The 13,221-nt window shown below is 43.9% G+C and overlaps 1 protein-coding gene across 1 annotated transcript; it reads left to right on the top strand.

Annotated features, from left to right (window-relative positions):
* The first annotated feature begins 451 nt into the window (after positions 1-451).
* LOC148042510 (uncharacterized) lies at positions 452-1,620 on the top strand. Its single transcript, XM_087702418.1, has one exon. It carries the CDS (start codon positions 481-483, stop codon positions 1,618-1,620), a length of 1,140 nt encoding a protein of 379 aa, XP_087558544.1. The 5' UTR covers positions 452-480.
* The last annotated feature ends 11,601 nt before the right edge of the window (positions 1,621-13,221 follow it).

The raw sequence follows: 13,221 nt of genomic DNA, 5'->3' as shown, positions 1-13,221 counted from the left end.
TCGCTTGGCTTCCTGGTCTCCTCATTCCACTACAATTTCTGGCACCCCAGATGGGACGGAGAAGCTAAGGCAATATTTTGCTGAGGGCCACTTTGCCCCGTTGGGGTGTGGGGCTGCTGTTCCTTGGCTTCCAGGCGCCACGGGTCTTCTTTTGCCCCGGGAAGCAACAACAGCAGCCCAACTACACCAAGGGGGACACGCATCGTGAGTCCAAGAACCCTGCAAACTTAGGAAAGGTGCTGTGGTGTTTCCTGGCCGGGATCCGTGGGGAGAAGACGTCTCAGGCGAGTATCCTATTAATTGCATTGTACCTATCTCGTTTGAAGATAGAAGAGGGGGCCCGATCACCCCCCTGGACTCGGGACGGCGTTCCTAATGAAGTCAGTATAGGTTGTGTGGGTGGTTAAACCAGCGCAGTTCCTGCAGGTGGCCATCGAGTTCCGGCTTCTGGGGCCTCAGGTCGCTGGTAGTGTGTTAGACATGGGTGGGGGTAGCAGCATACCCAGCACACCGCTGGACTGCATGCTTAAGGGTTTTGACTCATATTTTAACCACGCTGAATATAGAGTCCCTTACCCAAAATTGACCAAGGATAGGCTTATCTACTTGTGTCAGAACCAGTGGCCGCATATGGGGGTAGGATGGCCAATGGGAGGAACATTTCAGAACCAAATTATAGATGATTTAACTTCATTAATTGCTGCAAACGAAGAACGCTACCCCAATCAGTTCCCATATATAGATCAGTGGGGAGATGCAGTCGCAGGGCAGGCTGATGAATTGTTACAGTGTCAAGCTGAAATGGTTCGCCTGTGTGTAGTGAGACCGAAGGAAAAGGGGAAGCTGAGGTCAGCTCCCAGACGCACGATAAAAATAGCAGCTCCAGAGACAAAGGAGTCAGAGAAGAAAAGGATTTTTGCCCAGGATGAAGAGGAACTCTTCAGGCCTCCTCCTCCCTATGCCTCAGCACCTGTAGGTATTGTTGTGCCCCAGGCTATGGGTGCTGCTGTGGCAGATAGTGGAGATAAAGAAAGTGCTGGGAGAACAGGGGATCCCCAGGCAACAGGAGTGGTAGTGAGGAGAAAAGAGCCCAAGGAGGGTGGTTCAGGGGCTACAGGAATTAGGAGAGAAGGGCCAGTAACTAGAAGATTGGGGGTGGAAAGGGCAAAAGCTGAGAAAGAGGAAAGTACATTGTTAGAGGAAAAGGAAGGACTCTTTCCATTAAGAGTCTCAGAACAACAGGTGGGCGTGGACGCCCAAGGAGATCCTGAATACCGCCCTTGTTTTCAATATATCCCCTTTTCAACTACGGATTTATTGAATTGGCGGAAGCATTTTGGTCCGCTGTCCGTGAAGCCCACGGAAATGACGGATTTGTTTCAAACCATTATGCATAGTCATAACCCTAATTGGCGAGATATACAACAGCTGTTAACTACGTTGCTAACAGCAGAGGAGAGAGAGAAATGTAAAGCAGGAATGCGAGAGGTTTTTAGAGAACGTTACCATACAGAGGCAGATAGGGCTCAGAAACTTTTGGAAGAAGCACCGGAACGGGATCCTGGATGGGATCCTAAAGTAGCCGGGACCTGGCAAAGATACAAACATACCAAACCTTGATAGTGGCAGCTCTCAAGAAGGCAGGAAAGCCCCCTGTGAATTTGTCTAAACCCTCGCTGGTTATGTAAGGAGCAGATGAGAGTCCAGAAGCATTCCTTCAGAGATTAATTGAGGCTTATGAGTTGTACACTCAAATGGACCCAAGAGCCCCAGAGAATGTAAGGATGTTGAATGAAAGATTTATTGCGCAAAGTGCATTGGACATTCGTAAGAAATTGCAAAGGTTAGAGGGAGCATTAGGAAAGAACACCACTGAATTGGTGGAGGTGGCTAGAAAAGTGTATGTTAATAGGGATAAGGTTGAGAAAAAGGATAAAGATGACCGTATGCATAAGAAGACGGAGTTGTTGGCGTTGGCCTTACAGGGAGGAAGGGCAGGCTTGGGGCCGAATCAATGTGCTCATTGCGGATCTGAAGGACATTGGCAGAGAGAGTGCCCAAAGAGGTTAGCTCTTAGGGGACGTGGAGTGTTTAGGGGTCCGCCCGGGCGACGCCCGCTGGGTCGCGGCATGGCGGGTCGAGGAATGACTGGGCGAGGGATGATGACAGGCCAAGGGGGGCCACCCAGACATCCAGGTCGTGGATGGGGGTCGCAATCGGCTCAGGGTCCAAGAGGAAGAGGGTTTGATGCTCAGGTAAATGCAGGAATAGAGGGTATTGGACTAGCCGGAGTCGGTTGGTCAGATTGACGGGGACCTGGCTTGGAGCAGACTCCCCCCGAGCCAATGGTTACTCTAAATATTGGGGGTCAACAGACTACCTTTTTAGTGGACACAGGGGCTGGACGATCGGTGATAAACAACCCAATAACTACCCCTGGTCCATACCAAATTCAAGTACAAGGAGTGTCTGGACAAGTCGTGGGACGTCAAGTCTTAAAGCCAGTCACCTGTACTTTTAAGGGGTCCGAAATTCAACATGAGTTCCTGTATATACCTGAATGTCCTGTCCCATTGTTAGGAAGGGATTTGTTGAGCAAGTTAGGAGCTACTATTTCCTTTGATGAGGGAAAGCAGTATCTCACTGTGAGTCACCGGCCAGATGAAATGTGGAGATTGATGGTGGTTAGGACTTCTGAGGAAGATTGTCTGGACATATGGAGGGAATTTGATGTACCAGGATTATGGGCGGAGGATAACCCTCCGGGATTTGCAGCACATCACCCCCCTATTATTGTAGAATTGAAGCCCCTGGCAGCTCCTGTTCATATTGGACAGCAACGACCCTATTGGAGGGAAGCCATCCTGTCTATATACGACTGTATTTTAACATACTTAGATGCTGGGGTGTTGGTCCCTATTCAATCCCCATGGAACACCCCAATCTTGCCTATCCTAAAACCAGATGGGTCTTTTAGACCAGTGCAGGATTTGCGCGTGGTTAATGAGAGGACAGTCACGATTCACCCGTCTGTATCTAATCCATATACTCTGCTCAGTCTCATCCCGCCTAATGCTGCATGGTTTTCAGTGATTGATTTAAAGGATGCCTTCTTCACTATACCCATTCATCCTGTTAGCCAGCCATTGTTTGCTTTTGAATGGGAAAATCCGTATACTGGGACAAGGAGCCAATATACCTGGACAAGGTTACCTCAGGGGTTCAAAAATTCCCCAACTCTCTTCGGAACCGCATTGGCCAAAGATTTACAATATTTTATCCCCTTCCAACAGGGAGATTCAGTTTTACAATATGTGGATGATGTACTGGTCACTGGACAGTCTCGGGATGGTTGTTGGGAAAATACAAGGCGTATGTTGTGTTTGTTGTTAGATTGTGGATATCGAGCATCCAGAAGTAAGGCTCAGTTAGTCCAACAAAAAGTCCGTTATTTGGGTTATGACATAATGCAAGGGCAGAGAGCATTAGGCCCGGAGAGAAAGCAAGCGTTGCTTAATCTGGCGAGGCCAACAGATAGGAGGCAATTGAGAGGCTTTCTAGGCTTGGCAGGTTTTTGTAGAATTTGGATTCCAAATTATGCGCTAATGGCAGCTCCACTTTATTCATCTACCAAGGGAAGTAAGACAGATCCCTTCATTTGGACACATGAGCAAGATCAAGCATTTGATGCAATTAAAGGAGCTCTATCAAGAGCCCCGGCCTTGGCCCTGCCAAATCTGAGTAAGCCCTTCAATTTGTATGTGGATACACGCAGGAATGTCGCTTTAGGAGTATTGACTCAGCAGCTTGGCCAGTGGCAGCAACCTGTGGCATATCTGTCAAAACAACTAGACGCTGTGGCACAAGGGTGGCCGCATTGTTTGAAAGCTTTAGCAGCCATTGCGGAATTGCTGCAAGATTGTAATAAACTCACTTTTTCCTGTCCGATCAAGGTCCACACCCCACATTCTGTTCAGGCAATTCTTGATCAGAAAGGCCATTTGTGGATTAGTAACCAACGAATCATCAAATACCAGGCCATGATGATTGAAAACCCCCAGGTTCATCTAGTGGTATCTACCTCATTAAATCCTGCTACTCTCTTGCCTACAGAGACTGAGGTGGAACATGATTGTGTACAAGTGTTGGAAACTGTTTATTCCACACGACCTGATTTAACTGACATACCTTTGCCTCAGGTAGATTATAACTGGTATACTGATGGGTCTAGTTATATACACCAGGGGATGAGAGTTGCAGGCTATGCCATTGTTGATGATGAGGGGGTAATTGAAAGTGGGCCGTTGGGAGCAGGAAGGAGTGCGCAAGTGGCAGAATTATGGGCCCTCATTCGGGCATTGGAACGGGCTAAAGGTGAAAGCTTGAATGTATGGACAGATAGTAAATATGCATTTTTAACATTACATGCTCATGGGGCGGTATACAAGGAAAGGGGATTTAGGGACTCAGCTGGCAAATATATACAACATGGCCATTTAATCCAGAAATTGATAGATGCTGTCCAAAAACCAAAAAAGGTGGCAGTTATGCATTGCAAAGGTCACCAACGGGGAAATGATAGAATTGCTTTAGGAAACAGGGCAGCAGACGCTGAAGCACGGGCTGCAGCGTTGCGCCATGAGCCTTTACCCGACATGTATATTAATGTCGCCTTGGATTTAGGGGTTATACCAGTAGACATCCAACCCTCCTATTCTTTATCTGAATGTGATAAGGCAGTCAACGATTTGATGGCGGTCATCGATAAGGGCTGGTATGTTCTTCCGGATGGAAGAATATATGTGCCTTCCACAGTGGCATGGCAGCTAGTTCGTTCCACTCATGAAACCACCCATATGGGAAAAACAGCTTTGGAATCAGCTCTTATGAGGGATTACTATATAGATGGGTTGGCAGGAATGGCAGTAAAAGTGGCATCTTCCTGTGAAACGTGTGCTAGAGTTAATCCTAGGCAAGGTCCTTCCCTTCCACCAGGAACTATACCTATTGCTTACTATCCTATGGACACAGTTATGATTGATTTTACTGATATGCCACGAAGTGGGTTTTATAGGGCTATGTTAGTTATTGTGGACTTATACACAGGATGGCCAGAGGCATTTCCTACTAGAACGAAAAAGGCACAGGAAGTAGCAAAGGTCTTACTTAAGGAGATTATTCCTCGATTTGGCAACCCCTCTTTTATTTCATCAGACAATGGCCCAGAGTTTGTCCATCACATTAATCAGGCCATTGCACAGGCGATCGGGGTAAACTGGCGCTTCCATTCTTCTTTCCACCCGCAATCTGGTTCTCCCGTGGAGAGGATGAATAGGACTTTAAAAGAAAAGATTACCAAGATCTGTGCGGAAACACACTTGAAGTGGCCAGATGCTTTACCCCTTGCATTATATGCAATTCGAAGTGCCCCCAGACGACAACATAGACTCTCACCATATGAGTTGATGTTTGGTCGGCCTCCAACGTTGTTACGACGTAACTTGGCTGGATGGCCTGATTTGGGGCATAAGGGGGGAGTTTGGGCCATGGAAATGGTGCAGGAACTAAATAAACAGATTGAAAAATTGAGAAATTATGTGTTGGAACAGACCCCTCCCAGATTGGTAACTAAGTGTCACTCTTTTAAGCCAGGGGATCGAGTGTGGGTAAAACATTGGAAAAAGGAACAATTAGAAGGGAGGTGGAAGGGACCTTATGAGGTAATTATGACATCTCCACTTGCTGTTAAGATCGCGGAGTCTAAAACCTGGATACATTGGACTCGCATAAAGAGAGCCGCTGACAAACAATGGACCACACATCCCAGCGACCAACCGTTGAAGTTGAAATTGATTCGTCAATAACGTCCAATTATATCCTTTGTTGTATTGCTATAGGTATTGTGATACTTGCTTTTATTGTGTGCATTATTTGTATAGTGAAATATGCCAGTCCGACGGTCCAGCATTCAATTGGCGGAACTGTAAGAGCAATTGACTGGTGGCCATTTGCTGGCGTCCCCTTCGCTAACGGACAGTTGTATACAGACAATTTACGAGTAATCCAAGCCGATCCTGTACCGGAAGCAGATCCCGCACCTGAGAGGGAGGACGGAGAGCCAGCGCAGCCTTTCCCCCGGCGAATCTTCCAAAGGTCAGCAGTGGAGAACCCTTGCTAAAGTCACTCCGGAAGCTGACTTTCTTCGCACGGGTGAAGAGAACTGGACCAGCATACTAATCTTTCTTTACTTTCATCCTTTATCATCTTTCTCTTTACTAACCATATGTGTTGGTTCTGTACCTGTAAATGTGGATGCTGCTGCTGTGCCCACTGTATTGACTGTGTCCAGCATAGCTATTGTAACATTAAGTGTGATATAGTGATTATAGAAGATGTATTAGCACCCTACATAGTCACTGGGTCAGGTCCTCCCTACTATACTCTCAAATTAACCCCTACAGTTCGGATTGCAATACTAGATAGGAGAAGTCAAGATGTGTGCGAACGGGATGCACGGAGGTATACAGCTCGTTTGGTCTATCACGCCATTAGTGATATGGTTATACGGTGTTGGGAGCAAATGCAATCTTGTTGATGTGGGCAACTTAGGACTATGGAGCAATCCAGAGGATAGACCCCATATCGTACGATCTTACAATGTAGGATCCAGGGAAGGGGAGGAGACAACCCCCATTATGTTTTCTCCAAATTGTTGGAACGGGATCCTACCGCACCCTTGCAAACTCCCTGACCTATTTGATAAAATTGCTAAAATCACCTGTCAGTCACGAGGATTCTCCAACCTAGATGTATGCCCATATGTGGGATATCTAATGAGGAAGGGAATGTGTACAAAAGCCCAACAAAAGGGGGGAGAACCACCTCTAGTTTTGGATTGTGGAACCCCCCATTATTGGGGCTGGATCCGCATTACTTCCCCTTCACAGTTAAAGTCTGGATGGCAAGGGGCATGTAGGGTACAAATGCGTCCCATTGAATTTGGAGTAACCCTAAGAAGGAAACCTAAGAGACGTAGAAACAAGAGGGAAATAAGCCTTTATCCGAGTAGACCACCCCTAAGCACCATATGTATCAAAGGAGGAGGATTTCAAAAAGGGGAATTCCAGTATTGGAGAACAGCACAGAAGGGATGTGATCTCACAATAGAAGTAACACCCAGGTACTCCAAGAAAGGATTAGCGTGGTCTTGTGATAGCCATAATGATGAATGGAGAAAAGGAATTTACAACTTATGTAAGGAAGCTACTAAGAGTAGTTGGGATCAGGGAGACCCAAGGTGTCTTTGGATTGATAAGACCTTATGGTCTAGTTGCTGTAGGACTGCAGAAGGGAGCCCGGAAGACATACTATTTCTTTGTAATAATAATAGAAGTCAAAATGTACCATTAGGATGGAGTGGGTTATGTCAAGTATTATGGGAACCCTCCAGGGACATCAAACCTTATTGGAATAATGATGGTCCCACCCGAACCAAAAGGGTACCAACTGCGGTAACTAGAAGTGGGTCAGAAGATTGTGCGCCCTGCATTACTAAAGCTAAGATGGGGACACGAACTGTTAATACCTTGGTGTATCATACACAGTCACCCCAGGGGTGTAAGTCTATTGAAATGAATTGCTTACATAACAAGACCATGTACAGCCTATGTACTTTACAAGGAAAGACTGTATGTTATAATCCCAACACTCCAGTTCGCCTTAATGTAACCCTATGGACAGGCCTGCCCAAGGTGGGTTCTAGAAATCACCCAGAGGGAGAGGGCAAGCTGTATTTCCTCAATTATACTGTACAACTGCAACAGGGTAAACAGCCCCTAATTCTGATGTTTGATGCATGCACTGCCCTGAGCAGAGGCTTTGGAGTGTCTTGTGGAGATCAGACTTGGGTTAATACTTATAAAGCCAACCATAAATACCTATGTGAAACTTCAATTAATTGGAGCCATGGTAATCCTAACCAATGGTTACCATGTGGAGGCACTATAAAATGTAGTGGTTGGGAATGTGTTTGCGACTATACTGGAGGCGGTTATAAGGGATGTTCTTATGTAACTTCATTTCGTAGAGATGTTGGGAATATGATACGGATGGAAATATCCCGCAACATCCCATCCATAATGACGTATGGATTTGGAATTGATGGCCAAGGGCAGGACCCCAATACATACTTAACTGTTAAAGTTGAGAAGGTTAAAGATGGAGAAGTAAAATCCCTCGGGTGGTCGGTGTATGATACCTTGCAAAAATTAGAAGACCCACTACCAATAAGTACCAAGGCAAATAATTTGTTTATAGAAATGGCTGAGCAAGTGGCTAAAACCTTAACTGTTAAAAATTGCTTTGTTTGTGGAGGAACTAACATGGGAGAGCAGTGGCCATGGGAAGCCATGGAAGCTGTTCCTATAATCTATAACAATCTTTCCTATATTGGTAATATTACAATGAGGAAAGAGTTTACTGGGATTGTGTGGACCTTGTCCACTAATCTGGTAGGAAGAAATTGCTTTGTAAGAAATGGATCAGTACATGTTGGGGATTTAATCTGTTTGGGCTCCTGGAATCCTGACTATAGTATCTGGTCTTCACCAGCTAACATTACTCAGCCCCCACGTTTTGATATGACGTATTTGAATTACCTAGATTCCTCCTCTACTGACAACCTATGGAAAGCTCCAGAAGCTATGTACTGGATTTGTGGAAAGCTGGCATATGAAACTCTGCCTAGAGATTGGTCTGGCTCATGCATCCTAGGTTGGATTAAGCCCTCATTTTTCTTATTACCCATGAAAGCCCGCCAGGTGCTAGGAATCCCATTGTACGAAAAGGTTGGTCTTCAGACTAGAAGGAAACGGGAACTTAATACAGTCTTTACCAATTTCCTTTGTAAGGATTGGGCCACCTTGGAAGATAGTGATGTTTGGAGTTCAGAGAGAATCGTATGCACATACGGCAGGGCTACGTGGGCTGAAGATGGGTCCTATGGGTATCGCACACCCATTTATATGCTAAATAGAATTATACGCCTCCAAGCAGTATTAGATTTAGCAGGCCAACGTATTGATAAGGCTCTTAACATAATATCCGAGGCTACAGATAAAATAAGGACAGCAGTATATCAGAATCGCTTAGCTTTAGATTACTTGCTGGCTAAAGAAGGAGGCGTATGTGGTAAGTTTAATCTTTCTAATTGTTGCCTGCAAATAGACGAAACTGGAACTGTTGTTAAACAATTGACTGCAGAGATGCGTCAATTGACTCACAATCCTGACCAGGTGTGGCGAGGATTCAACTTCAAGGAGATCTTTGGTTCCTGGTTTCCTAGATTGCCAGGCTTACAGGCTATAGTCGCTCTAATAGGCTTAATTGCTGCAGGATGTGTATTAATTCCTTGTGTTTTACCTATTTTTGTGCGTACTATTTCTAATAGTTTATCCTTAATCGCAGAGCGGAAAGCAACGGCACAGGTAATGGCCTTATGGGAATATGAAAGAATGCAACCAGTGGGAGAACTATCCACTGAACCTGAGTATGTGACTCTTCTGGACAGGTCAGATGAGTCCCAAAGGGGGGACTAAGGTGGGCTAAAAGGCCCAATTGCAAACCACAGTTCCATAGGCCATGTTTAATATCAAATGCTCTGATCAAAACTGAGGTTTTGCACCATTAAGCAGAAAACAATTGCTGACGGTTGCTGAAGAAAGCAATATGTATTTTTACACATCTGGGAACAAGCCGACCCAGACAGGGAGTTTCCTGCCATCTTGCAAGATGTGTCCTGTTTATGTCGTTTGTGTCACCCACCCATGATCTATAAGGTGCTGACTATGTATATCGTAAGAATAGTAATTGTTGGCCATCTGGCATAGACAGTTTTTGGTTCCTCTCATTACCTTATATGCTTAAACACTGCCTCTATAGATGATGACGTGATTTGCACTATAAATGTATGGCTTTAAGAACCCTTCGGGGTTCAAACTTCTGATGCTGATTTGGCATGTTTGAACCTGCGCATTCAATAAACTTTTCCTATATTGCATCGCTTGGCTTCCTGGTCTCCTCATTCCACTACATTCTGGCTGTTGTTATTTTCAATGAAAAGGAAAACTTTGCACTGAGGCTCAGGTCAAAAGGAAATCCGTATAGTGTCCTGATCTATGAAGGTGTCTGGGCTCCTGCACTCAGTTCAAAATCTGTTCCCAAACCAAATCCATGTACATTTCTACTTAGGTTTGTTCCTTACTTTCGGTTTTGCTTTATTCTGGTCCTTGCATTCTATTTCTGTTCTGTATTCTGAGGGCGAGTCAACTCATTGCCCTGTTCACTTCACAATCCTTGAGGTTTTATTTGTTGTTAAGCTAATGTCTGCAAAGGTTGGCACTTTCCACTTCACTGGATTAGTATGCAGGTACTGTGGTCACTCTGACCCCAAAAAGGTCATGAAGACACAAATGAATCTTAGGTAAATCTATGCTAATGAAATATCATCATACATAGCAAGACTGCATTTGAATTCCTTACAGAGCTACTGAAATTCATCAGCAGTGCTTTTATTGAAAACTATCTCATTCCATTTATTTTATCTCAGGGGTTTTTTTAAAACCCATTTTTATTATTTTTATAAACTCAAGGCAGCAAACATAGCTAATACTCCTTCCTCCTTCTGTTTTCCCTACAGCATCAACACCATGAGGTAAGAAAAAGGGACTGGCCCAAAGTCACAAGCTAGCTTGAATGCCTAAGGCAGGACTAGAACTCACCATCCCCTGGAGATTGAGCCAAAGTCACCCAGTTAGCTTTCACACTAAGGTAGGAGTAGAACTTACAGTCTCTTGGAGATTGGCCCAAAGTCACCTGGCTTTCATACCCAGCTGACTTCCATGTGGTACTAGAACTCACAGACTCCTGGTGATTGGGCCAAAGTTATCCAGCCGGTTTTCATACCTAAAATGAGACTAGAATTCATGGTATGCTGATTTCTAGCCTAGTGCCTTAACCAAACATGCTTTCCCACCAACCACACTATCTGTGCTTGTCTAACTGTTTCCTTTTGAGGAGAAAAACATCTTCTCCGGAGTGTTGTTTGAAAATACAGAAACAGAAACAGAAAGTATGAAGCATCAATCTCCACTCTTCTGCTTTTGATCTTTTCCTTTGTAGGAAGTTTTCAATTGCTGCTGTTTTTTTTTTTAAATAGCATTTAGAGCAGTGGTAGTCAACCTGGTCCCTACCACCCGCTAGTGGGCATTCCAGCTTTCATGGTGGGCGGTAGGGGTTTGCTGTAACTCTGCTTTATAAATTTTATAAAGTAAAGTTACTTCCCCACTTTATAAATCACCATCAATGTGGAACCGGTGGGCAGTTAGAAAATGTTACTACTAACAGAGATACAAAAGTGGGCGGTAGGTATAAAAAGGTTGACTAGCCCTGATTTAGAGAGTTACATGAGCAATGGAGCTGACCAGATGGAACAAGGCAAGGGACAAGACCCACCAGCAGTTTTGAAGAACATTCTTGTTCTTTTAGTTTCACCTACAAGGTTTTCTCTTTCTTTCTTTCTTTCTTTCTTTCTTTCTTTCTTTCTTTCTTTCTTTCTTTCTTTCTTTCTCTTTCTTTCTTTCTTTCTTTCTTTCTTTTCTTTAATGAGGACAAAGTTGTGGCATGAGGTTTGCCATTCCAGAGCATCTGGGAACGAATGGAAGATGTCTTGCAAGTTAATTATTTAATAAGACAAACTGTGTAAACTGAACCCTCTAGGGATGCAACCCTGGTCTAATTTTATGTGGGAATATTATGCTGTCTTCACCCAGGCCTGCATTAGTTTCAGAATATATTGAGTTGCCAAGACAACAGAGGTTCTGACAGTCTGACAGAAAAAAAAGTATTTTTAGAGTTCATCCCTCTGAGGAAGTATAACCTTATAAGCTGTTGCCATATTAGCACAGAAATCCAATTCACTGAAGCCAACTGCTCATGTCCTGAATAATTTGGGGAATTATTCGTTTTTAGTGAGTTTGCTTATTTTTTTCAATTGTCATTTGGTTTCACTCATCCCAATCACAACTGCATTGGCAGGAGAAGAATTAACATGGATGAGATTTATTTTATGGCTGACTTATCTTAGCAACAGGCGTGTTTCACAGAAATTAGAGAAGGATGAAAATGACAGCCTCAACAGTGGAATTGACGTTTCTCACATGTGTTATGTAGGAAACGTGTGGTGCACATAAAAATGTGTAGAGTTTCAATTGCAGTATTGTGGCACCATCTATACATGTTGACCACACTCTGTGTGCATGCACACACACACACACTTTCTAGGGAAACTCTACACCTATGAACATAAACTATATCTTTTAAACCAACCAAGCAACCAATCAATCAATCAAAATCCACAGTCTTTTTATAACAGCAGTTTTAAAAAGTTGAACATCAGCAAAGTCTTTGTAAAGACCAGTTGAAAACTTGTAGAGTTACTGCATGGAATTCGTAAAAATCTAATCTCTGTATATACCATGTAAAAATACTATGAATTATAAACTGAAAACCAAGTTTCCTCAAGTCAACTCTTGAAGCAGAGGTACATATATGGTAGGAAACTGGTAAGGATATTTATCCTTTTCATTTTTGTTGACCTGTGGATAGAAAGTTTAGGGCTTAAAATTCTATTTTCTCATCATTTTTACAAACAAACAAACAAACAAACAAACAAATCAGTATATGGAATGTTGGGATCCCAAAAAATATTTGATGCCATAGGTGGGTTAGTGGTTCATGACCCGTGATTTAGACAAAGATAGTAACAGAACAACAGAATTGGAAGGGACCTTGGAAGTCTTCTAGTCCAACCCTCTACCATGTCAGACAAATGGCTCTCCAATCTATTCTTCAAAACCTCCAGTGATGGAGCACTCACACTTTGTGGAGGTAAGCTGTTCCACTGATGAATTGTCCTCACTGTCAGGAAATTTCTCCTTCTTTCCAAGTTGCTTCTGTCCATGAATAGTTTCCATCCAAAGTTTCTTGTCTTGCCTCCTGGTGCTTTAGGCTGACTCTCTCTTCTTTGTGGCAGCCCCTTAGATATTGGAACAGTGCTATTATGTCACTCATAGTCTTTCTTTTTTACTGGACGAGTCAGACCCAATTCCAAAGTAATTTTACACACACACACAAACACTTTTCCTAATAATAAGGCACACCTTG

The sequence above is a fragment of the Thamnophis sirtalis genome, unplaced genomic scaffold (genome assembly GCF_051295495.1).
Source record: "Thamnophis sirtalis isolate CommonGarterSnake01/CBP01778 unplaced genomic scaffold, rThaSir2_p1.2 scaffold_15, whole genome shotgun sequence".
Classification (NCBI taxonomy): Eukaryota; Metazoa; Chordata; class Lepidosauria; order Squamata; family Natricidae; genus Thamnophis; species Thamnophis sirtalis.
This window is presented reverse-complemented; position numbering and strand designations above follow the sequence as displayed.

Coding starts and splice junctions, on each gene's coding strand:
- LOC148042510 (XM_087702418.1), top strand. CDS start 481: ATGGGTGGGGGTAGCAGCATACCCAGCACACCGCTGGACTGCATGCTT.